Source organism: Tubulanus polymorphus, chromosome 5 (assembly GCF_964204645.1).
Source record: "Tubulanus polymorphus chromosome 5, tnTubPoly1.2, whole genome shotgun sequence".
In the NCBI taxonomy this organism is placed as follows: Eukaryota; Metazoa; Nemertea; class Palaeonemertea; order Tubulaniformes; family Tubulanidae; genus Tubulanus; species Tubulanus polymorphus.
In genome coordinates this window covers 17478150-17505575 of record NC_134029.1, presented here as the reverse complement: position 1 = coordinate 17505575, position 27426 = coordinate 17478150, and the positions used below count along the sequence as shown (strand labels likewise).

At 37.9% G+C, this 27426-nt stretch overlaps 2 protein-coding genes across 2 annotated transcripts; one reads left to right on the top strand and one right to left on the bottom strand.

Moving 5' to 3' along the window:
- The first annotated feature begins 3978 nt into the window (after window positions 1-3978).
- On the top strand, window positions 3979-13781 carry LOC141906155 (ragulator complex protein LAMTOR1-like). The gene is made up of 6 exons (XM_074795372.1): window positions 3979-4135; window positions 4965-5041; window positions 5351-5437; window positions 8825-8902; window positions 10314-10440; window positions 11983-13781. The coding sequence occupies exons 1-6, from the start codon at window positions 4094-4096 to the stop codon at window positions 12073-12075; spliced, it is 504 nt and encodes a 167-aa protein (XP_074651473.1). The 5' UTR covers window positions 3979-4093; the 3' UTR covers window positions 12076-13781.
- Window positions 13782-14292: 511 nt separating this feature from the next.
- LOC141905597 (uncharacterized) lies at window positions 14293-25703 on the bottom strand. Its single transcript, XM_074794532.1, has 13 exons — window positions 25596-25703; window positions 24500-24542; window positions 24301-24386; window positions 22959-23105; window positions 22480-22621; window positions 21483-21772; window positions 20808-20952; window positions 19934-19945; window positions 19618-19843; window positions 19241-19374; window positions 18718-18921; window positions 17306-17538; window positions 14293-14533 (listed from the first exon to the last, which is right to left on the bottom strand). Exons 1-13 carry the CDS (start codon window positions 25650-25652, stop codon window positions 14366-14368), a joined length of 1887 nt encoding a protein of 628 aa, XP_074650633.1. The 5' UTR covers window positions 25653-25703; the 3' UTR covers window positions 14293-14365.
- Between the last annotated feature and the right edge of the window lie 1723 nt (window positions 25704-27426).

The window sequence follows — 27426 nt, the reverse complement described above, 5'->3', positions numbered from 1 at the left end:
TGATGGATCAGGTACGATCTTATCGTACAAGTCGAGCATGATACTAACGCGTGGTATACTTTATACAATCGGTATCATCTCTAACTGTCTCGCGTTCATTGTTCTCCATTTGATGAAACTTAGAGGTAGCAGTATTCTATATTTAGAGATGCTCGCTGTAGCTGATACCGTGAACTGTCTAACCGGTTTGTTCGGACGCGAGTTGGTCTCTAGGCGCTTCCCGTTGGAATATATTCGCTACAATCACATTTATCAGCAATATGTTCGTCATATCTTTCTTTACATAGACGCCATCTTCCAAATGACTACGACCACCAGTTCGTGGCTACTGTTCGCGTTAAGTTTAGACCGCTATGTAGCTATTAGATTCCCACTGTCTGCTAGGAATATTTGCACGATTCGAAATGCATTTCGTGTTTCTGTTGCAATTTGGATTCTTACTTTTATTTTCGATCTACCAACAATCTGGGATTTTAAAACATACGTGGAGATGCCCGATCAACCTTGTCGTTATATTTCGAGAAGGAAACTCCTGCTTCAGAATAAAGAATATGCATTGTATTACGATTTTATATTCGGTAAAGTTGTGTTGCAGTTTATTCCGGGTTTGATTGTTTTTTTGTTGTAATCTACATATGGCGGCTTTGGTTCGGTTAGCTGCTCGACAGCGACACAAACTCCAACAAATCGACGTCAAAGATGAAGATTCGACAAATAGTAAACAAGGACGACAAATAACTTTGACAATATTAGCTTTAAATGTAGTATTTGTGGTTGAATATGGAATGGCTTTAATAAATACAGTGTTACCGGCGATTTTACCTGATGGATCAGAATATCGTCCGTATCATTCGGGTCAGTTGTTACACGCTATCAATGCTATGATAAATTTATTCGTTTATTTAGTAATTCGAAGAGGTTTTGGAGAAACTCTAATTTCGTTTTTGAGTTGTCATCGTTTAGGAAACCGAGTGTAGTTGATCGAACAGGATAAAAGGTCACAATACAAAAACTGAATTTGGGAGTGGGTTGAAACAGGGGCACCCGTGTACATCATCTATTCAGCACCCAGATCACTCTGAATCAGTTTCAGGGTTGAAAGTGAGACGCCTGAAAATTATTCGATCATCGATCTCAACTCGATTCTTTTAAGAGCCAACCTCAATGTCCCAGAAACAGTCCTCTAGATTAAACCCAACCTGTTTATATCTCTGATATGATGAGAATTAATCTCCTTAAACCAAAACAATCTTGGGTCAGAACCCATGATCATAAGTTTGTACACCCATAATTTCCAATTTTTTCAAGAGAATTTATTTGAAATTTGAATTCTCTGATAATGGGCCATATACTTCCCGCCGAAAATGTATAACTTTTGATTATGTATGCCTGCAGGGAGAGCGATTCAATACAAACGAACAAAAAGGTAAAAAAATATATTTTAAAGATTTGATTATTGATTGATGGTTCAAACTATGTTTTTTATGGACCCGTTGTATCATATTTTAGGAAAGGAGCAAAACAAACAAAAAGACAAATAGATGCAATAAAAGCTCGTGTAGGTCACTCGGTATTAGTATCAAATAGACCGGGCTCGAACCTGGGACAATCCTATCTATCATCTCTTCAGCCAGGACAACTAAGAATCAGAATCTCAGAAGAAATACAGGGCAGGGGATTAAATTCCACCATAATTTGACCGTAGATCAAGAGTGACTGTCGATGTTGGGAGGGTTGTCTGGTCAGTGGTGACCAGTGAGCTGTGTGGTGTGGTGATAAGTTTGTCAAGTGTGGTGTTTGGTGACCAGTCAAGTGTGGTGAGTCTATTCACTAACAATACCCGCTATATCATTCAAGTTTCATATTGTGTTTTGTTTAGTGGCAAATTTTCTACCAAAAGAATTCCCGATCGTGCAGAATCAGTATACGGGTATTATGTCATACACTAAAACTCGAAATGAATTCAGCATTAAAAGTTTATGTAAAATCTTTAAAGCTTCTCATGGAACTGACGATAGAACTGATACGTACACCATGCACACATAGAAGCCTGCAGTTTTAGAAATTACAGCCTGTTGTAGCAAACTGTGGCGACGAGCCCGCACATCTATATGACTGCGCACAAGATGATTATAGTACTGTTTCTTCGAAACTAAAGCGAACATGAAGAAACAGACAGTGTCGCATCAGTACGAATCTAGTAACTGGTTTCTCAAACACTTTTCTCATCGCAATCAAAAACAATGACACTGAACGAAACAGTAGATCCTTGGCTGATTTGTTGTGGTACATTCTGTGATGGATCAGGTACGATCTTATCGTACAAGTCGATCATGATACTAACGCGTGGTATACTTTATACAATCGGTATCATCTCTAACTGTCTCGCGTTCATTGTTCTCCATTTGATGAAACTTAGAGGTAGCAGTATTCTATATTTAGAGATGCTCGCTGTAGCTGATACCGTGAACTGTCTAACCGGTTTGTTCGGACGCGAGTTGGTCTCTAGGAGCTTCCATTTGTTGGAATATATGCACTACGATCACATTTTTCAGCAATATTTTCGTCATATCTTTCTTTACATAGACGCCATCTACCAAATGACCACGACCACCAGTTCGTGGCTACTGTTCGCGTTAAGTTTAGACCGCTATGTAGCTATTAGATTCCCACTGTCTGCCAGGAATATTTGCACGATTCGAAATGCATTTCGTGTTTCTGTTGCAATTTGGATTCTTACTTTTATTTTCGATCTACCAACAATTTGGGATTTAAAAACATATGTGGAGATGCCCGATCAACCTTGTCGTTATATAGATAGAAGGAAACTCCTGCTTCAGAATAAAGAATATGCATTGTATTACGATTTTATATTCGGTAAAATTGTGTTACAGTTTATTCCGGGTTTGATTGTTTTTTGTTGTAATCTACATATGGCGGCTTTGGTTCGGTTAGCTGCTCGACAGCGACACAAACTTCAACAAATCGACGTCAAAGATGAAGATTCGACAAACACCAAACAAGGACGACAAATAACTCTGACAATATTAGCTTTAAATGTAGTATTTGTGGTTGAATACGGAATGGCTTTAATAAATACAGTGTTACCGGTGATTTTACCTGACGGATCAGAATATCGTCCGTATCATTCTGGTCAGTTGTTACACGCTATCAATGCTATGATAAATTTATTCGTTTATTTAGTAATTCGAAGAGGTTTTGGAGAAACTCTAGTTTGGTTTTTGAGTTGTCATCGTTTTGGAAATCGAGTGTAGCTGATCGAACAGGATAAAAGGTCACAATACAAAAACTGAATTTGGGGGTGGGTTGAAACAGGGACACACGTGTACATCATCTATTTCGAACGGACGGACCTGGAGGGCTAGTGCAGTATATAATTGTCATAACGGATGTTTTTTTAAAAAATCTAATCGAGGCTACGCCTATTAGAATTTATTCGCTACAATCACATTTAACAATATGTTCTTCATCTTTATGTAGAAGCCATCTTCAAAATGACCACGACCACCCAACCCAGTTCGCGCCTCGATTCGACTTCGTGGTAATATGATGAATTTAATACTAATTCTCGGTTTTTCTTATAGCATCATTACTGAGATTTGATTCACAAGAGCGCAGCACATTCATACAGGTTCCTGTCAGATCAATCAGGTCAGTATAACCAGATTAGTCTGTAGTGAAGAGTTGGTCGTCCTCACCTAACTCCGGGATCGATTGTTTAGCTTTTTGCGGTGCACGAGACACGTTCGAAATTTATTGACGGAACCACGGAAAACGTATGTAGTTTTTACTTTCTTAATATGTGAGCATTTACGAAGGTCTTACGCCCTATTGTTCCATTGCTCGGTAAGATAAGACAAATTAAGTCTTTTTATATTGTGTTGTATTTGCCCTTGCTCTTTTGGTAATTAGTGTAAAAGCTGGTTTTGAGGGATTCGATCTAAACTGTAGCCGGTGTCAGCTGACAAACCGACTAACCAGGAAGTGAAATTCGTGAAATAAATCATTCCGGCCAATAATTCCCGGTTGTTGCGTTTGCTACTCACATAAACCCATCAACCCGTTGGATGATATGGGGTGTTGTTTCAGCTCGGACGATGATAAAAGTTCACAGGTGATAAGAACCTGCTGGATCTGTCAAAAAACCAGACAATTCAATTCAATTTCACTTTATTGATCGTTATTTTTGGTGACTTGTTTTACTACAACATAGGCACTTAAATGTGGGTTTGTACAAACAATTCAACAAATTCATCGGCCATTTTCAAGTGCCTGTGGTTAAATCCTTCGATCATCCACCCTTTTTATTAGTTAGCACTAACCCATGATGACATGATCCTTCTGCTGCCCAATGCGTGCACTATTCTTGCCGCTGTCTATTAGAAGCCCGCGGGATGACATGAAACAATCCTACCTCCAATGTCTGTAATGGCTACTTAACTCTGCCTGGAGGCGTTTCATGGCCAGAAAACTTGATGAAAGAAATAATCTAAGCCATATCGCGAGAAATATGTGCGTTGGTTTGTTCTTTGGCTGGCAGTCTGGGCGCTACCCAAAAAAAATTTTAGAAGTGTGATGCGCTCAGATAAGGCCTCTTCTAAGTGAGTGATTTTCGTTGATATAACAAAGGTCTAAGTAAATGAACATACGTCTAATGTAGGCACCCCTACATGTATTGAATTGTAATGGTTGTAATGTTAAATTGCTTAATATTTCTTTTTGAATTGAATATAAGCAAACTTTAAACCCCCTCCTCCTCGTGCTACGGGTCTGTGTTCTCACATGGGAAAAAGCTGAAGTAAGGCAACTGATCAATATGCCTGGACGACCCTAGCCGAAGCCCCATGTGCCAGCTAGGGCACAAAAAGTGTCCTAATTAAGAAGTGAGTGTTTGATAACCTAATAGTGAATAGTGTTTTGAATTATCGTTGTCCTTTTTACAGGAACAAGATCCAGATGAAACCACCCGCTTACTAAGAAACCCTGTTAGTGACGCTGACCAAAGCAGGTCTATGTTTAGGTACGTAATCTAAGACGTCAGTCAAAATGTTTCAATCTAAGGAGTCAACTGCGGCTATCTTTGAGCTTAGGAGCCCATCGGCAGAGATCCATAGATGTATTCTACTTCAGGTTTTGAAGTTATCCATTCATAAAACCATCAATAGTATGCATTGTAGTCAAGAGTTTCTTTACCACCCGCCTTCTGGGGTCGTGCCAGCTAATTAATGTAAAATTAACCAAGCTGAATGAGAGGGTTGTATTATTATTAATGATGTATAGTTTTATATGGATATTTATTCAATTCACATCTATTTTCATGTGACCGCAGTGATAGTAATTCAAGCCCACATTATCAAGCCACGCAAAAAGGAGATGAGGCCTCGACATTAAGTAGGATTTTACTTCAAACTGCCAAGTAAGTTGAAGCTTTTTGTCAGTTAGATATGCTGTCTCGTGAATAAAGAATAGATCGTGACGCTTTATCTGACAATAGCCAATAAAAATGATTACAACATAGGCCTATGTGTAGTACCTAGAATAAAGGAATTGACTAGTTTCTTGCTTCTAGCTAATTTTGGAAATTACTCACACCGGTGGCGAGTCTCAACGTAAACGAATGTTTGGGGTTGAGTGATAAAGGGGGCTCTGTTTGACTGTACTCTTGAATGAATATCCTGTACTCATAAGTGAGCATGTTTTGCCAGTATTTAAGACATGTGCGCAATGGGAGCTTGTTTATAACTTAGATATAGTAAACCTTGCTTGAGTCACATCAGTGAAAGTTGGGTAATCTCTTACCGGTATATCCAATGAATATTGATGGTCCCGATTTCCCTTCTCCTTTTCAAAGAAATTAATATTTTTTTTATTCCAAAGTCAGATTTTATATGTCAGAAACTCGCCTATCTCGTAGTGCTTTTCTGCATAAATAAGAGATCAGTTAAAATCACCGAACCAAAAGTCGGAGGGCAATTTTCTTTCCATTGCAGTTTAATCAAAAATCTTCCCTATTCCTGGTTTTAAATTGACGATAGCAGTGCTTCATCTAGCCAAAAATAGAAGGGCGGTCCGCCCCGCCCCCGAAAATAGCCGCCCTTGTGCCCTTCAGATGTGTCCCATGCTCGCCCTTGTGCCCTCATCACTTGCCGTATGTCCGCCATCCTGCCCTTGTCAGTCACGAGTAATGAGTCAGGGCTTTCAAAATAAGCCGACGCATCCGACTGTTAGTAAGTTTCCTGCGACGGCTATGAAATATCTCGTATGATATCAACGATAGTAGCTCATGTGATCAGTGGTTATATTCAAATGTACTGCAGTCAGTGTGCATCGTGTGAAAACGTGCCTCAGACGCGTGGCCTAGTTTAAGTTTCCAGGAAATTGGCTGACTCCCAAACTACTGTCAATCATTCTAGCGACTGCCGTTGTAAAGCTGGTAGTGTATATTCGATGGATTGTTTCGTTTTGAACATATCGTGATGCTCTGGGCTCTGGATCTTTTTATCTAAACTATTAAACAAATTTTATATATACAAGGTGAAAAACTTTGTTCGGTGAACTCACAGAGAGACTCGCACAGACAATTAGTTTGAGTAGCCTAATAGCAATAATGTGTTCTTAAGCTGGCTGCTTACCAATTATCAACAGTTACTTGCCAATCACTAACACTATCAATTTAAATCAATTAATTTGATATTTCTAAGATTAAAAATATGCAATTTCATGTAGGCCTATACACTATTGCTGGCTCTTTTTCGCTGTATTTGCTACTTAAGATTGCTTTTTTCTGCAATTTTTTTGTCTGCAACTGGTTTTCCAAATCATTTTGAAAGCCCTATCTAGATTAACTTTTGTTCATTGACAGGCATAGGTGTAAGGATGTACTGTGGTCAAGTGTGTCACTCATGGCAAAATCAGAGTTAAACATAGTTTCTAGTCCTCAATCGTAGTAAGGGGTACCTCGATTCTATGCAATAGGGAACATTGCAGTTTGCCCCTAAAACAGACGTGAGCGCGTTATTATGTGCCCTTGCTCCGATGGAATCACGCACAAAAATGCTCTTATTTGAAATCAGCACCCTGCCCTTTTTTAATGCTAGATGAAGCACTGGATAGATATTAACAGTCGTTGTTTTAGTTGTTGTGATTTGTGTTAGTGTTTTTAAATCATTTCTGGTAGATCTTGATGTAATTTTTCCGCGTAACGAAATTAATTCTCAGGTTGTAATTTTCTAAGACAGATGATTTTTGCTTGGTCCCAAATGATCCGACTTGAGCAATGTTTACTGAACATGTGTAATAATTCATTGGTTCTCATTTCTCTGAGCAATGAGATTCACATTCCTCTGAGCAATTAGATTCACATTCCTCTGCGCAATGAGATTCACATTCCTCTGAGCAATGAGATTCACCTTCCTTTGTCACATTCCTCTGTGCAATGAGATTCACATTCCTCTGAGCAATGAGATTCACATTCCTCGGGTCAATGAGATTCACATTCCTCCGAGCAATGAGATTCACATTCCTTTGAGCAATGAGATTCGCATTCTTCTGAGCAATGAGATTCACATTCCTCTGCTCAATGAGATTCACATTCCTCTGAGCAATGAGCTTCACATTCTTCTGAGCAATGAGCTTCACATTCTTCTGAGCAATGAGTTTCACATTCCTCCTCGCAATGAGATTCTCATTCCTTTGAGCAATGAGATTCAGATTCCTTTTAGCAATGAGATTCACATTCCTCTGATCAATGAGATTCACATTCCTCTGTGCAATGAGGTTCACATTCCTCTGAGCAATGTGATTCACCTTCCTTTGTCACATTCCTCTGTGCAATGGGATTCACATTCCTCTGAGCAATGAGATTCTCATTCCTTTGAGCAATGAGATTCACATTACTTTGAGCAATGAGATTCACATTCCTTTTAGCAATGAGATTCACATTCCTATTAGCAATGAGATTCACATTCCTCTGATCAATGAGATTCACATTCCTCTGTGCAATGAGGTTCGCATTCCTCTGAGCAATGAGATTCACATTCCTCTGAGCAATGAGATTCTCATTCCTTTGAGCAATGAGATTCACATTACTTTGAGCAATGAGATTCACATTCCTCTGAGAACTGAGATTCACATTCCTCGGGTCAATGAGATTCACATTCCTCTGAGCAATGAGATTCACATTCCTTTGAGCAATGAGATTCGCATTCTTCTGAGCAATGAGATTCACATTCCTCTGCTCAATGAGATTCACATTCCTCTGAACAATGAGCTTCACATTCCTCTGAGCAATGAGATTCACATTACTCCTCGCAATGAGATTCGCATTCCTCTGTGCAATGAGATTCACATTCCTCCTCGCAATGAGATTCACATTCCTCCGAGCCATGAGATTACATTCCTTTGAGCAATGAGATTCACACATTCCTCTCAGCAATGAGATTCACATTCCTCTGATCAATGAGATTCACATTCCTCCGATCAATGAGATTCAATGTATACAATGAATTTTGTGAGGCTCACAAAATTGAGTTTCAAGCTAATTATCTGGGGCTGGTTTCATAGACTGGTGTTCACTTTACCCAGGGGTGACTGATTCTTTTTCAATTTATTTACCCCTAGGTTAAAAATAATACCAGTGTATAAAACTGGGCCCCAGTAATTTATAATATATGTCTTCCGAACTTGGAGTATTCAGTTTGATTACTCCATCCAAGGTCTGAATGACAACTGTCAGGTAATTATGCTGATGCATCTCTATCTCATGTAACTGACTAATTCATGGACATTTATATATATATTTCAGCAATGTTATTGATGTTTCTGCCATTGACACTCATAACTTAGAACAACAAGAATATTTCGATCGTGTTAAACATTATAAGTAAGTTATACACATAGTTCAACTAATGAGATGGGCCAGTTAGTAAAAGGGTTGATTCAACTACCCTGGTTCCAGTGGTGAAGCGTGACAGTAACATCTTAACGTGACAGTAACGTCAAAAGCCTCATCTACACGAGAACAGTAGTTTTGGTTATAATAGTATTGGTTTCATGTGCATGGCCGGCGGATCCGGGGTGGCCTTGGCCGGACCAAAACTTTGCCGATCACTTTGACGTAATACATGAATGCCGATAATCATACAAAATTTTGCATAAAAACTACTATCGTCTTGCCGTGAATTTTCTCCCGATGTAAGGGGATTAATTTCAAATATCTCATGCCAGAATGTCATTAAAACGCATCTCCTGGTTCTAAGCATTTCAAAAGCTTTTTCAAAAAGAGAACCCCCAGATCCCCCACCAGTGCTCGACATCTTGGGTGCTCGCAAATATCTCCACACTAGCGGAAGTGGCCGGACCAATGAGTTTCTCCTTCCGCCAGCCCTGATGTGTATGTAGTATCAACACGGCAAGCTCTGTGCTGGGTTGTTTTACATTTGAATTTATTAAATTGCATTGTTAAAGATTGGTTTGGAAAAATATGATATAATGAATAGATACATTAGAGAAGCTGTTGGTAATTTTCTATGACCAGATTTTGCATATTTCTTAGTTTTTTGGGAAAATCTGAAGATTCTTCTATGAATTCTATTGTTACATTTCAATATCTGGCACATCAAGAAGACTATTAAACTTCTAAGGTAGTCACCTGGTGGTCATATCTGGTAGGCTAGAATGTAATTTTTGGCCTGAATTCATTGTCGCTTAGCACTGATTGTCATGACAATGGATTTTGAGATTGGTATACTGTTGGAATGGATTTGTGATGTTTTGAATGGATTTTTGCTCAGTCCACTGTACACAATTGGCAGCCAGTCTTAGCATTCATTGTGTTATTTAATCAAAAACGTCAACAGATTCTTTGCTTGAAATTTCATATCCAAACGATAAAACTTAATTGTCTGGCTCCTGATACCACTTGTACCTGGAATCGTTATTAAGCATACTTCACTTCAGTAGTCCTATAGGCCAACCAGTCATGCTATTCACTCACATTATCACAATCCATTGAAAAGTTGTAGCTCATTGTTTTGAGTTGTAAATCCTGCCTCATATACAATCCCCCAATGTGAGAATAGCGCGCATTGAAGGTGTTACATTATAACCCTCGCTAAGTGTACGTATTCTGTATATTTGGACCAAATATCTGTTACGATATAACCGTTAATACGATATATAAAATACAACATATACCAGGGATCAGTTGCACAAAAGTTTGTTAAATTTATGCGTTACGTCCTTGTGTGGCTATTCTATTATCATGTTACATCGTTTCCTTTCTTATTTTTCAGAACGAGAGTTGAAATGATATGCAGTAATTCACATAGAATGCGATCGACTTCGACGTTACCTAACGCGGGAGCTCCGCCTCATGTTATTTTATCAGCCCCACCAGTTTCGTTGACTGATATTCAGTTTGTACGTATCAATTATTATTCTTGTTAATGGAATGCGGACTACGCTACTTCTTTATTTCAATTAATCTCGAATCGAACCATTTTTGCCATGTATATGTAGATCGATTATTCATGGAAACCTTTTTACAAGCACTCTGATAAGAAAAGTTATCTTTCGTATGATTTCTCGGTGGCTCGTATGAAAAGATTTTGTAATTTCGGAGAAATTGACTGTTATTTCGTATTGTACATATCGGTACAGCACACCGTCAGTCAAAAAAGCTCTTAAGTGGTTCCTTTCAGATTTTGTCTACACTCGTTCACTCAATTCCTAACTAATCGATTCTCGTGCAGTGGTGTGATTGCAAAATCAGCTGTTCTATCTGCAGTACAGTGCAGTATCAGAGTCAAGTGCCCATTACGCTGGGAGGGGTGAAGGGGATTAGAAGAATGGCCCTAAATGCGAAATAGGTCTGCTTTTGAAAAATAGATTTTCAGAAATTAAATTCCTATTCTTGTCCTACGTATTCCCGGTTCTGTAGGCCTTCAGGTATGCAGGACTGGCATTGAGCTCCATACGAAGCCTAGAACTGCGAGCGCATTTTCTAGTCACTTATTGAAAAAGTTCCATTAGTTTCCGATCTAGATGTAATGTATCTGGCTCTTTGTAGTCCATATATTTGCATAATCCGGAGTGGATTTCAAGGTCCGTTTGATCGTATCACAAGCTGCGATCACACAAGTGTTTGGTCCAAGCCAAATTTTAGCAGGGGTCATTATTGTGTGTGAATTGCAACTGGTTCCAGAGGTAACTCACTTCGCGTTGTTTAAGCATTGTTTAGTATCAAATCTCGTTTACGCGTGAATACACTCTGATTAGGCATGGGCCTAATTTAACTCGGGCCTGTGATCATGGCTATACTATTTATTGCACTTTGTCCTGACCAAGGGGATTCTGAAAAAATTTGCGTATTTGTCTAGAGGATAACTTTTTAAACGGCAATGTATGATGTTTATCCATTCATCAGGAAACTTCCACGGTTTCTATGTATAATTAGAATGATCAGAACCTATGCATAATTACTGGTAATTTATGATGTGTAATCCTGGTAAATTTACACGGTTGGAGGTGATCGAAATTACGCGGGGTTGACTGTATAATAACGCTTGCCAATAAACTAAACATCTAAAAAGAGACGGGGTAATTTCCTCTAATTGATGACAACCGAAACATTGTCGAATCGGTTGAGAATCACAATATCCGTGATAAGACGACGAGTAAAAATCCCACAATAAATGAATGAATCTAAAATGTTAATTTTTAAGATTAGAAATATTTTGGGTGGTTGCTACCACCCTTCTACAGTCTGAAATGACGTATTTATTTGGCAAGTCGTTTTAGATTGGAGAAGGGTGGTTGCTACCACCCGAAATATTTATAATTTTCAAAATTTACTTTTTAGATCCATTCATTTTATCGTGGAATTTTTACGCAACCGAAACCCTTTCAGGTTATGTTTTGTTTTTCGTTGCTTCTCAATATTATTCTATTGTTTACTTGTAGATAACTGTGGCGGCTGAGAAAGCTTCAAATGCGTTGAAAGATGTGAAAGTTCACCATATTGTGGATTTAGTTGTACCATTCGGCGTACCGTAATTAGTCTAAATCGTTAAACAAATGATATAATTATTTCTCTTGTCTTCACGATCACTGAACACACACACACACACACACGACAAGACGAGAGACAGGACTGGGGATGCTGCGGGGTTGATAACTAAACATTTCTCTTGCGTTTCTCTCGTATAAAGAATGAAACAACCATGTGATTCATAGGTTTGTTTACGTGGAAACGTTTTGATATATTGTGTGGAAAAATATGATTCGCCAATAACATCAATTGAAAGGTTATTTTTTTACCGTTGTGAAGTGAAATCGTTGCCGGAACCCCCGAAGTGTAATTTGTATGCATCGACTATCTTGGTTTATTACATCAAAAGTTGTTTCAATGGATTGGATTTCTACAACTCAAGCCAATCATGCCTCTGTAAACTGCTCATATCTATGATTTTTGATTTCGCATGAAGATCAATCCAACACTAATTATTACTCCGAAGTTGCTTGACTGAGTTTGGTGCAATCAACTGTATTTCTGTCAGAGATGTTACTGATTTTCTATATTTTGTCATTCGTTCATTGAGAAATTACGGATTTAATCTGATGTATCGAAATATCGAAGTACTAATAACATCTATCAGTATATTGTTATATTGTTGCACGGACTTATGCTGAAGACTAATACATGTATCAACTTCATAACGGATGGTACTTATACGTACATATAGCTGGTGATATCAGTGGAATCTTGTTATGTAGCGATTTATCAGTTTTATAACAAACCGAAATATCAAACCAATTCCTTATTGAAAAGAAATGAGATGATAATCGGTTGTTACGATAACTGAGGCAGAGCCGTCGGAAGGAATTTTTCAGTGGTGAGGTTTATTTCTGAAGGGGGTGTGGGGGCCCTCCCTCCCTTAGAAAAATTTTGAAAATTCAATCGCTGGAGATGCGTTTTGGAGCCATTTCACGGTCTCATTCACAGAAGCATGAGAAGTCATGAGCAACCACCTAGTACAGAGAATCGACGAGCTGCTACGCGGTACAGCGTTCTTTTGAGAAAATTTTTGTAAAGCAAAAAAGTGTTCCGACTGCCCTGCTGAGGTGAACCTAGTACCCTGAGCAGGGGCAGATCTAGGTGAAGGTTGAGTAACCTTGTCAAAGGCAGGTCCCCACCATTGGTATAAGATACTTTTGAAAAAATATACACGAAAGATGCAATTTCCGAGATGAGTGTCAAATTTGCAGGTTTTAAAGAAATGTGTCACAATGAAAAGGGCAACCTGAATTGGAAGGCAGGGATCTGGACCCTGGAGACCATCCTCCAATTCAGCCCCTGCCGAGGTTCATTGTAACAAGGTTCCACTCTATAAAAAGGTTGACAGCCATGTAGTGCAACAACGGTAAATGTTGCTCAACTCGAATGTTTTCTGTAATGCATAAAACATCTCTGACTGGGACTTGCATTTATTCAAATCTTGTATGATTATTCCTGTTGAGCAAGGTTTACCGATTCACCTTAATGATTATTCCAAGTATGTAATTGTGAAAAAAATGCGAAATAGTTGAAATGCGAAACACATTGATAGCTGTTTGATATATTGAACAAACTGGAGTGTCTCGTTGTAAATACCGGTACTGTATTACTATAAATGTAACTCGAAATTATTCACATTATACTGTATGATAATGATTATGAGCGTTGATTGAATGAATGTGCTAAAAATAAATAAAATATTTATTCAAAAATTTTCTATATAAACATGAATATCGTAATAGTTATCTTTTTGATTGACAAATGTGGTCTTAGATAATCCGACAAAGAAGTTTCGATAAAGTGCCTTATGTTACGTATAGGTGATTCGGGACATACATTGTATTTAATAATTCGTTAAAGGCTGTGGATGCTGAATTTCGGAAAACAGTTTGCAATTTGGTATGGGTGCCAAAACGAATCGATTTGGCTGTTGCGACTAGGCAGGGGGTATTACTTAATCGCAGTTTGCATTTCGGTGCCTCCGCTGCCTGATCGCAATTTCTTTGCAAAATTGCATATTCATGTATCTCCCGCATTTCAACATGACGACGATCGCCCTGTGGTGCAAGCATATTACTCAGAAAGTTACCATGAATTCACGAAATTACCGGGGCACCAATCCGGTTCTCTCGATGCTCTATCGCCTGTAATTAGCCTCTTAAACTTTTCGAACAAAATGAAAAATGCGTGTAATTTATGATATTATTTTATTCGTTTGTTTATCTTCAGGATTGTGAATATCTATCACATTAAGCGTGAATTGTACATGCATGAGAAATCGATCAAGGGTTAAGAGTTTTCGGCAATTTCGGTGGCAATCCATTCTAAATAGGACTGCACTCTCGTGTAAACGACTGGAGTTTTGTAACTGCCACATTCAGCTCCCCATGACACAATCCCGACTGTGATCCATTTGCCATCTTCATTTTTACATACTAGTGGTGTACCGCTGTCTCCCTTTGGAATGATAATAAATACCGATATATATGTTAGAATAGTAAAGCTGACTTTCAAGGTTTTCGGCTCAATGTTGAATACATATGTAAAACCGTATGGCGTACAGTGTCAAAATTATAACACCATTTTAACACGTCAAAAGACGACTTAGAAACTTTAGTGTGTAAACAAGGATGGAAATCAAGCCGCTCCCCACATTAATGAGAACTGGCGCAGATCTATGGGCATGTGCTACCCTTTAGATTTTCAGTTGCCCCCGAAAACCTTTCGGATAAAGAATTTAGCCCGTAATTTTTTGGTTTTCTTTTATTGAAAGAAGATCAGATGCTTGGAAATTGCGTCTGCCTTCGGCGCTTGCAACTGGATAGTGCCTCTTTGCTATATTGGCCTTTTCGTCGTGCTACATCCGCCCCTGGAGAAACGAGTTACCCAAAACAAGAATCAGAATTCCCTACATGACAGTATTTCCACGAATATGATCAGTATTGTGTTTATTTGCACTCTAGGATATGCACGTGGTACGACTCATCAACTTTGATAAAACATATTGAAATTACTTTTCAAAGCTGAGAAATAGCTTTTGACACTAAAAAAGGATTGATGTTATCATTTTGACAGTATATCCACGCCATTACACCCGATTAAATCAGATGTATATATTGTTATAGAAGCCATTATGAAAAAACCCATCCAAACTACTTATAAATGTGTATAGATACCCATTTAATATACATTGTCACATATATATTTTGAGTAAAATTGAAAAATCATTTTTAGCCTACTTTGGACTGTAGTCCCAGCGGACTATTGCGTTCACTTTTCGTCCGGCGTCCGTCTGTCCGTCCGTAGACAGAATCAAGTTATTTCGGGAAGTTTTGAAGAAGCTTCAAGGTAATGTCTTGATATTTGGGTTACACATGTATCTACCCTAGACACATCTTCAGGCCAAAAACTGGCCCTGTCAGAATCAAGATGGCCGACTGGCAGCCATTGTTGTTCGCCAAAATCAGCACTTTTTACACATTTTTGAAGTTTTCGAGGGAAATTTTGAAGACGCTTGCATCAATTACCTTGATCTTTCATTTATATTTGTATCTCTCAATGGCCCATCAGCATAAGAAATATGGGTAGATCGGACTCAAGATGGCTGTCCTGTAACCTTTTTTGTGCCCAAAAATGTCAAGTTTGGCCTGAATTCTGAGTCCTGTAGCTTCCTAAGGTTTGCATTTTTCATTGCAATTGCTGATGGGTATTCTTTGCAAAGGGATCTTTTATACCCGAGACAGGTAATTTTCATCAGGCAATTATGACGCAATTATGGCGGCCATCTTGGTGTCATCAGTACTCATTCGTAGGTAGGAAAAAGTTTTTCCACATTATATTGGATTGCCGATATTTTGTTACCACAATCAATTGGAAAGTTGTGGCTAATGACATGTTCTATGATTGTGGTCAGTTTCAAGCTAATTGGTTTTTGTATATGGCCACCAGGGGGCGGTGAACAATACAATAACTTAGTATTACTATATTATATTCGTTATTGATCTATGCATATTTTGATACCACAATCAATTGGAAAGTTATAGCTCATGACATGGTCTATGATTGTGGTGAGTTTCAGGGACATAAGTTGTTCTATATGGTCACTACGGGTCGTTGAATAGTAGAATAACTTAGTATTTCCTTATTATATTGGTACCCAGGAAGAAAGACACTCTAAATATTTGGATGGATATATGAAAGCTGTGGGTACTGGAGTGTGTAATGGGTAGTGTAGTGTGATCTGTGTGCATTTGTGGCCGGCACACAGATCACATTGTTCAATGGGGTTTGGTCCAGGACTCGCGAGATTTTCAACAACACGGAAGTAACGTGTAATAAATGATGACTTGAATTGCATGACTACCTACCCCTCATTATTGTTGGAAAACTAAACGTTCGGCACTGACTAAAAATTAGTAATAACATTTTAGAAATGGCCAGAATTTTAACTTAGGTCCTATCTCATTTTTATTTTACAATGGCGATTGGTATAATTTTTTTTTAAACGGCCGTTAAGGCTTCATGTTTCGTCTGCAATTCACTGCAAATAGTTACGCAACCACGCACATTTCAGTGTTTTTGGCAGCTGTACACTCAATCGGCACCGTTCGTCACTAGCTTCACTGCGGAATTATCATTAATTAACATCGCCATATCACATCATCAACTTATATTGTGCCTTAAAGCGCTAACAGCCGAAATAATTGAAATGGACACACGATTTCTATCATTGAAAATTGAGAGAGTGGCCATGTTTGTGTTTGCTGCTTCGCGTAAATCCCGCGCGGTGGCGCCACCGCGCGGAGTGGGGCCGAAACGTCTAGGCATATTTTGTTACCATGATCAATTGCAAAGTTGTAGCTCATGACATGTTCTATGAATATGGTGAGGTTCAAGGTCACTGGGCTTCACATATGGTCACCAGGGGGCATTGAATAGTAGAATAACTTAGTATCTCAATATCATATTGTAACTAGGCATATTTTGTTACCACAATCGATTTCAAAATTGTAGCTGCTGACATGTGCTATGATTGTGGTGAGTTTCAATGTCATTGGAATTTTTAAAGGTCATTGGATGTGGCATTGAATTTGAAATTGTTAGATTGTTGAGCATCTGAAACCACTTCCCAAGTGGGCACAGTGTCCCTGGACCCCTAGTTAACTTCAGACACTTCAAACAAATCTAAAGCTTTGATACAAGGTCCCCTCCAAATTAATGTTTACTCACGTGGCATCCTCCTTGTAGGTTTCCATGGGGTCCTTCAGCACACACGATACCTTCTTGCCAATTTTGGGGAGAATATTCGTATGCCCGAATCGTATCGTTGAATATCAACGTCCCATTATCGTCGTAGTCGGTGTACTGTATTTCTTTTTCGCCATAAACACCTTGATACATTTCCTTACACTTTTCGTGATCGACCAGTTCAACATTAGTATGTAGCGCCGTCTCCGGAAATACTGGAGTACATAAATAGCGAGTATATATGCAATAATTCAAAATACGTGGGAATTTTTTGTAGGAAGAAAGACAATACTAAAACCAAAAACATGTGTTTTAAGTTATGTGCTTTAAGTATAGGGTACAATGGTATAAGCATTTAGACAAAAATTCCGACCCACCCGAATTATGGCACCCCGTTAGGACGGGTGACATTCTATTTTGCTTGTCGTGCGCCGTGCGCTTTCCCCTCGTTAGCGCTTTACACACTTCAAATTTCGTGCGATTTTCATTTAAGTCGGTAGTTATAGGTAGGTCCACACGGTGAGGGATAAAACCTATCGAAAATGAACTTTCTCCCTCTACCAATATGACCGCCACGGCGGAGATATCTTGTATTTCTTGTTCGCGCTCTACACGCATATCAAATAACGTGCAATTTCTTTAAATTCGGTTTGTGTAATGGGGCAGCAATCGACAGTGATGATGATATAGGGGATTACCTAGTCTGAATACCAGGCGTTGTTTGAGGAACAACGGCTAGATTAGACTAGGGATTTGATTTGCCTGGAGTAAGGGTACCAAACACGGTGGGTATTCCCTTACCTGAACTGGGATACCCCCTAGTGGTTTGATTATTCCAATGGTTTGATTATTATTTAAAAGTTAGGTTGGGTGGGATGACCACATCAATGCGTAGCTAAGATGTTGGCCTATAGCAACCATAAGCAGGATTCCCCAGGATTTACGAGCTTATACGTATTTGAATTTAGCCCTCGAATTTCTCGTTTTTACTATAATATTTTGGAAAAGCGGTGTGCGCTCATTCTTGTTGCCCTATACACGCATCAAATAATGTGCGAATTCTTTTAAACTCCGTGTGTTAAAATGGGATTGTTATTCAAACCAATTTTCACGAACTATAGAACCGTACATGTCCATATTACCATAGCAGATTTCGTACCACAGCCTATCAATTGAAACAGGAAGGAAAATAATGTTGCCAAACATGAAGAAGAAAGACTAGTCGCCTTGTTGATGAAAAACATATTCTTATAGAATACAACTCTTTCACAACCGATAGAAGCAAACTAATCCCGGCCCCTACATTTTGGACAAACCGTATATACTTACAGGGAGGAGTAAACTTCTCTGATACATATAAGTATATACATATAACGAACGAACGAATGACCTACCTTCTGGATCCCAACTTGATTCGTTAGTTCTTCCCCATCCGGAATGTACACAGTTCGTACCGGTAGAGAATACCTCGTTTGGACCAGGCAGACAAACGATGTTGATGTAGTCACTAAGTTGTATGGGTAGATCCAGTTTAATCAGAGCAATGTCGTTATAAATCTCAAAGTTATACACGAAACCCTCGCTCAATGACTTGTTACCTTTAATTGAATGGAATTTAAGGAACATGAACGCGTCTGCAATTTAGTTTGCTGGGTATCGAATTTTAACAATTTCACGGAACAAACTCTATACACAAGCCATCAGCATTCTGTCAAATGCCACATAATAATGGCTAATTTTCACATTTTGTGCGTAGTTTAGAATTTAACACTTGTGTTGAAATATTTCAAAATAAACTAATGTCAAGTCAGGCCAGCGCGCGCAATTTGGATCCACGTTTTGGAGTAAAGCAACGGGGGATAAACATTTCTAATATAGACGACAAAATGAGCCTAGATAAAAAAAGTATATGTTTACCTTGTCCACCTTTATAATCAGGATGGGAAATTATCTTTTCAACATCTCGGAGAACCTCTGTTCCCTGTTCTAGTGTGAAATGACTTTCCCCGAGTAAAATCTTGATCTCATCTGGTGAATCCATTGATAAAGACCTAAACAATTAAAGCGAGAGAAAACCAAAAAACGGGCAAATATGAAAATTTCTTCATCGTTCATCTAGTCGTGCATAAAATCTTTTAGTATGGCCCGAATCAGCCCCCATACGATACAGTATTTACATCGGTGTAGCAATTAAATATGTAAAAGATGTCATTAATATTCGTCAGTTTTAAACACGCATTTACAAATTTGGAGTTTTTCTATTAGTGTATGATCCCTTGATCGCTGTGACTTACGAGACACAGTGAGCGGCAGTTAAAATCCATTGTGGATGTATGAGTGCCCCTCCGCAATTATGGGCCGCCTTCAACGATGTAACGTTAGCCTGTTGAATAGATACAATCCATGGCCATTCTCCGTGGTTCGTGGGGATTCCGTTGATCACTCGGCGATCAACATGATTTTCTATTTCTTGATGTGAAAAATCAGTCGACTTACTCGCACCGCAAGTCCCGGCAATGCCTGTACGGTTATATTCAATGAAGTTTTTTGCATGGATCTACACAATAAGCGAATCGGTTAGAACTATATTTTTCAATCGCATATACTTACCTTCGCCGGTTCCTGTAAAGACAAGAAAATGATGAAGTTCTTTTTTACTCATCTTCAATAATTGGTTGCATAATTTGATAAAGGTGGTAGGTGTATGTACGTATGTACGTACGTCGCGCGCACGCACGTACGAACGCACGTATATATATAAAAAAAATATATATAGCCAGGGAAGTGTCTCATTACACTTCCCTGGTATAGCTGAGAAATATTGCCCTGGGCCCAGTTTCATGAAAAAGTTTAAGCCTAAAAAGGTTACGTTTGAATTGTTGTCCTCATTGAAAACATGAAGTAACCATTGGCACAAAAAATCTGAGTTTAAATTTGTTTGTGAAAACGAGCCCTGAACAAGATTGCAGTGATCGGAAGGCACAAGCCCGGATGCGGACACAATGTTTTGTAAATTGACGGCTCTTTTCAAAATAGGCACTCCGAAACGCATTCTTGGATGATTTGTGCCTGGCGACTTTAATAGAGCCAAGTTTTTCTAGTAGCGAGTTGTCGAACGCATATTGCACTTAGCGACTTTTTGAATGGTTGACGGGGTCGGTCCCAGAAATTAGATATGGGGAGCTGCCCCTCTGCCCGGAGGTAGCACCACTGGAGGGTTATACTGAACGCACGGACTATCACTGCTGTCGATGTTAGACGACTGGATTATTCAATAGGCCTAACGTACTATGTAAATCTTAACAGAATTAGAAGAAATGATTTTTTAGAGAGTACATGGACTACAAAAAAAAACGATTTTCAGGAGTCCATGGATAATCTCGATACTCGATTCAGGATCTCGCGCCTCCCTGGCTCAATCTATCATGGACTCCATTTTTTTAAATGTATTCCATGATTTTACATATTACTAAAATTTTTTTACCACATCCGTAGAACTTCACATTCACTTTCAATTCATCCTTAGTTGTGTCGGGCGAGGCTACCATAGTTATGTTAAAACACGAAGCTCTTGTTGGTTCCTTATATAGTATGACATCCATTTTATTTTCATCAGTCAGTACAGCAATCTGTAATTGGATTTGAAGACAAAACTAGTTCATATCTTTAAGTTTAATTCCCGTCAACACGAAATAGATTCCAGATACCGTACCAAAGTATATAGTTGTTTAACGGATAAATAATGATAAATGTTTTTGGCGTTCTGGCGCCCTCATTTTTGTCCTGCACGTTATGTCCCGAATCAGCCACCTAACGTACGATTGGTGACCAAATATATCTCAGCGTGTGATTCTCCCATGAAATGCGTTGCCAGGGAACTAATCCGATAAATTGGCATACAATTAAGAAGACTGACTTGACAAATTTGACAATACTAACATCATACCTGCACTATACCACCATAGCAGTTTATTAGTAAAATATTTCTAAGAAGTCCAATGAACGTACGTAGCAATATATTAGATAGCGCTAATGAGAATTCGTGACTGGGTCCTTTGATATCGAACTAATAAAACGCCGCATCCATCACCCATAATGGTAATAATAGCGATAGTAATGATTGACGAAAATATGCTTAATACATAGATCACAGACTAACCTCGCTGTACTTTGAATAATTGATACAATTTCGGCTGTATGTTACTAGTATTCTGTGTTTGCCGCTGGTCCTGACTTTGATGCTGGTTATGATCTGTTCCGATGGAAAGGTTACAAGGAGCCATGCTCCATCTTTAGCGTGTTCTGGTATCCATCCAGCTCCTCCCCAATGAGCTTCGCCTGGACCATGTTGTCTGTCACTCTTTCCTTTATCGGATGACGTGAAAATTATATTTCCCTTTACGTGACTACTCGTTACCATTATGTCTTTGTTGTAACACCAAGATTTTTCTAAATGAATACAAGTCAGACAACGGATGTAAACGATCTTTTTCATATAATACAATTAATGAACTAGTAAACAAGGTGCCTGTCAGCCGAATAGCTCAGATGTGACTTCTTTACCGCTCTGCAACTGTATAGAGTAATCGCGTCGCAATTTAAACGATTTAAACAAAATTTAAACGCACGTTTAAATGAATGAAAAACATGGGTCAAATCAAATAGAAATCAGAAATTATTTTCTTTTGGATTCTAGAGACAAATGTAATTTGCGAGATTTACACAAATTTTCAAAATCCTTTCACTACGTGGCCCCTCCGCATAGAACACCCATATACCAAGTTACATCACTGTCGGACACAAACTGAATAAAGGGATACATTTTTTTATAAATCCCTAAGATATGATTTATTTTCATGGTGCAAACATGTAAAATCTGCCAGAACCATATATACGCAGTTTGATGAGGATGAAACCTGAAGAAACAGACTACCAGACTGTGGCATACATTGCAAATAAACGCTTTAAATAGTAAAAGGTTTCACATTTCTACGCGTCAAAACGACCAATATTATATTTGCAAAAAATATCAGATCACGATTTTGACATCGTGGAAAATATGAAATTTAAAGTACTGGGATGTATGCCACGGTGACGGCGGATAGCAGGTTTACCAGCCAGTCTGTCCTAATACAGCGAATCAAAATGATGCTTACCACAACCCAAAACCTGAGCCATGACTGTGGCGAATTTCTCGGTATGATTTGACGTGGTCGTTAGCCGCAGATATCTCATCAGTTTAACTCGATGGAATAAATTCACGACCGCAGATGTAGCGTCGTAATTACCTAAAAATAACTTTATAAAAACGAAAAGAAAATTCATCATCTGTTCATTATAACCATATTAAGTATTACTCTTAAGGCTAAAAATTTTTCTTTTAGATTTTTATACATCTCATGCAATAATCAATAAGGACAATCTTTTTTTACGCTTACTTCATCCCATACATAAAAACTGTATATCAACTCTAGATTCAAATTCGTACATTGCCCATGATGAAACAATAATCTGTTTATGCGTTAATAAAAGCTTGAATTAATGATAGATATGATAGATTATTATACCTAATGATCTACTGTCTATGTCCAAACGGTAATGATAATATGCATAAAAAAGTTAACTACGTTATTACCCTGGTTTGATTCTCCATATCCATTATAGGGAGGAACTCGTCACCATCTTTGCTGTAGAAAACCTCGTATTTTTTCACCCATGATTTTGAGATCGCGTCTCCTTTGGTAACGATTCCAGTGACGAGGTACATATCTTCAAGATCGAGCTATATCAAAAGTTTTACAACGAAAAATAGCTATTCTACATCAAAACTCATATAGTTCGTATTGTGAAAATGCCTGTCTACGAAATTATTCTTTATTCTACTGCAAAATATATATTTGATCCAGTAAATCGAACTATCGATGTTGGATTGTTTTAAACATCTACTAGACTGACCACTAGACAGACCGACCACAAAACAAGAACTTGATTTCCAACTATCAGTTGAACAGTAGAATAGCTCGTACACTTTGACGTGGGGAATAGATGATAAGTTTAAAACCCACTGTATAAAAGAATTTAAAAGCAAATTTTATTTATGAAAAAAAAAATCAAATCAAAAGAATACGACGTTTTGGCTCGCTTGTGGCCATCGTCAGGTATGAATAGAATGGCTAAAGCTAAAGGGAGAGAGAACAAGTTAATTGAGTAGATTTCTGAGTAAGCACCGGTAGATAATAAGCGATTTGTTATACTTAATAATAATAATAACGATAATAATAATGATAGTAATAATAATAGTAGTAGTAGTAGTAGTAGTAGTAGTAGTAGTAGCAAAGCAGTAGCAGCAGTGGCAGCAGCAGCAGCAACGATAACGATAATAATGATAATAATAATAATAATAATAATAATAATAATAGTAATAATAATAATAATAATAATAATAATAATAATAATAATAATAGAAATAGTAGTAGTAATAATGATAATTTATTTTCTAATATAGCGCCGTACTGATGGAATTTAATCATGGCGCTTTACAAAGCAAAAAACATAAGAATCATTAAGATACAGTAAAACATTAAGAAATTAGCTAGATATAAAAATATACGTAATCACACTTCAAATGTTCTTCTAAAAATGTAAGTTTTAAGATTACGCTCAAAAAAGCATCAATAGATGGCCTTTCCCTGACAGTTTTGGGTATGGATTTCCATAGGTGAGGTGCCGAGTTCTTAAAAGCTCTATTTCCATAATTTCGTTTTGGCACATTTTTGACAAAAATAATAGGATCCTGACTAGACTGTGGAGAGCGAGCTGTTACGTAAGGAGACTGATTTTTGGTAACATGGACATTGGTTATCTTTGGTTACTTTCGGTTACTTTGGAACTTATGACCATGAATTTTATCTTCAAATAACCAGGTTTACGAAACAGATTCAGATTTCAAGACTCTCCTGACTGAACTCTATACTCACCGTAATTTCACCATTTTCACTTGCTTCCCAAGTTTCGCCGGCCAGAGATGGAATCGGTAAAGGATCGTGACAATTCACGATAGTATCTGCAATACGATGAAAACCAAACTTCCAAAATACATCTATATTCTTTATACGAATGAGTGAATTTCCAGTACGCTTACATATATTCTATCCTCATTGGGTATTTCACTCTCACCTGTTTTTGATTTCGCATCGCTTGGAATTGGATCCTGATGTGACTATAATCAGAACAAGAAAACTAACTTGAAAATTTATTGGCGCCTCGAAAAATAACGCAGATATTGCTTAATATTGTTGACAATAAATAATATAATATAAGATTATATATACTATTAAGGATCATTAAAGTTATTTTGGATTAAGGTATATCGATAATTGAATCTAATTGGTCTGACCGGCAACCAGTACGTTCCATTACGTTTTTATTGAATGTGTATCTACTCTCGTGGGTGTTGTGGTCCTGGTTGAAAGAAGTCGTTGAAGTTTTTCTGTTTTAAAACTTTAAAACTAAGATGAAGTTATTGTTTTTTTCAATGCCAGATATTATGGATCACTCAGAACAAACTGAAGGCGCCTGATTTCGTGGATAATTGTTGATACACGATCGAACAAAAAACAAACCCAACTTAGAAACATGATTTTCTTTGAGAAGTTGGGAATAAATATTGTAGCCGATATACGCGAGTTTTCGGCTTAGAAAATTCGACCTTTACATAATACCACTCAATAGTAGAATGAATAGAAAAAAAAACTGTAGACCTACATCATAATTCTGGCCGGACAATGTGCGTTTTTCCAACATTCATGAACTTGTCCGAATTACTCATAGTCGACTGTATAACGGAAAGTTTCATACCATGCCGAATCTTTACCGGGATTCGACATGGACAGTAAATGATTGATAAAGAAGATCTGATTATGATAACCAATTTTATATTGAATGAAGTGAATACCAATTGAAAAGCCTAATTTACTTATCATATGGGAATCTATTTGAACATATCCAACAATGCTGGAACTCAGGGGTACAAAGCAGTGCTTCTAGTAACCTTTTAAAGCAACACATGCTTGAATCAGTAGAACATCGATTTGCGTAAACCAATAGTAAGAATGATAGACGTATGAAATACTATATCGTAAAATATATACGTATAAGCCTCATCAAGAGGTGTTGTCCACAGGCATTGGAGGCATTTGTTTCATATCAGGTCCAAAATACAACGTTTCCTACGTTAAATTCGCTGAAAGTTGTTTGAATATGCAAGGCTCACCTCGTGTAAAGTGAAAATAAAACAAATCACAAGAAAATTAATCCAATAATAAGACATTTCTGATAAACATGTAGACACAGGCACTGCAACAAAAATGAACTGGTCCAATAGAGAACATCCAGCGTGTTTACATACTGACCCAATTAGGCAACCAGATAAATATGAGAAATGATCGAAAATGGTAATTGGATGATAACATAATGAAATATGCTGTTTCATATTGTTGCTGATGAGGGCCATAATGTGAAATTAAGATTATTCAATTTTTGTATGACGGATAAACTGTTCTAAATGCGGCGTAAAAGTAGATGAACTGTTTTGACGCCACGAAAGAAGAAAACGGTTTAATCATCTTAAAATATCGCAATGTTAAAACTCCTGAGCACAGATAACACGAATCCCACATTTAGTTCTACTAGTTTTTATTTTAAACATTATCAAGCTGAAACGTATTTCACGTCTTACAACTATCCAAACATAATAGCCTACACTTGTCCATCTACATTTATTAAGAATTTCGTTTTATCGACAGCACTCTGCAGAGGCCGCATATCTGAGCATAACTGTTTCCTGGGAGGGCCCCGACCCCTGTTTCAACCAAATTAAAAACGAACGCCATATATCCGTCCAGCTGGATTTTGAATAAAAGTGTTTGTTTAAATGATAACTTGGTCTAAGCAGTGTAGGCCCGAGCTTACAATGCTAATACGCCCCTGTTCTGCCTTCTGTCTAACTGTCACGAAGTTCGAACTTAAGTGAATATACCTATACATCACTTTGATTGTGATAATTAGGGTTTTCTGACTTTCGTCGAAAACCCTCTTGAAATTCTGTTGATTATTATTATTATTATATATTTTCCGCCGATTTCGTCAAATAAAATTCATCTTCATTCAGATTCGGCAACTGACAGCTTCGAAACGAAATGTATAAATTGATACTGTAATAACGGTCTCTCCAACAGATTGTCTGAATGTACTTTCCATCCTATTTGAAACTTAAAATTACTTATTAGGTTACTGTAAATAAAGAATTGAATTGAATTGTTAGACAACAAGCACCGGCGAAATAACAGTTTGTGACGTCATTTAGTAAGTAAATAAAGGAGGGCTCCGAGAATTTCCAAATCACGGGGGACTATACTGGGGCTAGACCATTCAACCAAAAAGAGGATTGCTCCGATAATATCCAAATCATCTCATTTTATTTTTTCCATCGAATACCCGGTAATTAATTTTTCCTTTCGATCACATGCATCCAGAAAACCCGTTATCGCTGCTTTGCAGCTATTTTTTCTGTTTGTGATCAGGCTCGGGATGTTTCGAGATCGTTCCATTCCGTGCACTGGACAAGAGAGATGGACTCGGAAGTTGACTCCATTTGGTGAAAACAAGTATTTCAGATACATGTGCACGTACTATATTATTTTTCTCCGCGCTCCTTTGGACAGTGATAGTGGTTCTACATTAATAACTATGCGATTGATTTTCACGTTGAGACGCGCAGGAGCGGCGAGAAAAACCACATATCAGGTAACATCTAACAGCGGTATTAGTGACCGTAGTTCAACTTTGATGTCAGTGCTCATTTTGTGTTTATTTTTGATGAAAAACGGTTTTTTTCTGAGATCAGCAGTGTTATTAATTAATCTGATGGCAACTCATGACGAAAAAATTGGTAAAGGCTCCTTAGATGCAATTAAATCAATTGCTCATCGTCAAAATGATTGATCGTGGCATCTTAGCGAGAAAAACCACATATCAGGTAACATCTAACAGCGGTATTAGTGACCGTAGTTCAACTTTGATGTCAGTGCTCATTTTGTGTTTAT

Coding starts and splice junctions, on each gene's coding strand:
- LOC141906155 (XM_074795372.1), top strand. CDS start 4,094: ATGGGGTGTTGTTTCAGCTCGGACGATGATAAAAGTTCACAG. Junction 5,042..5,350: donor CAAAGCAGGTCTATGTTTAG/GTACGTAATCTA, acceptor ATGTGACCGCAG/TGATAGTAATTCAAGCCCAC. Junction 5,438..8,824: donor ATTTTACTTCAAACTGCCAA/GTAAGTTGAAGC, acceptor TATATATTTCAG/CAATGTTATTGATGTTTCTG.
- LOC141905597 (XM_074794532.1), bottom strand. CDS start 25,652: ATGTCTTATTATTGGATTAATTTTCTTGTGATTTGTTTTATTTTCACT. Junction 24,387..24,499: donor CGATGCGAAATCAAAAACAG/GTGAGAGTGAAA, acceptor ATCGTATTGCAG/ATACTATCGTGAATTGTCAC. Junction 22,622..22,958: donor ATATGGAGAATCAAACCAGG/GTAATAACGTAG, acceptor GTTTTTATAAAG/TTATTTTTAGGTAATTACGA.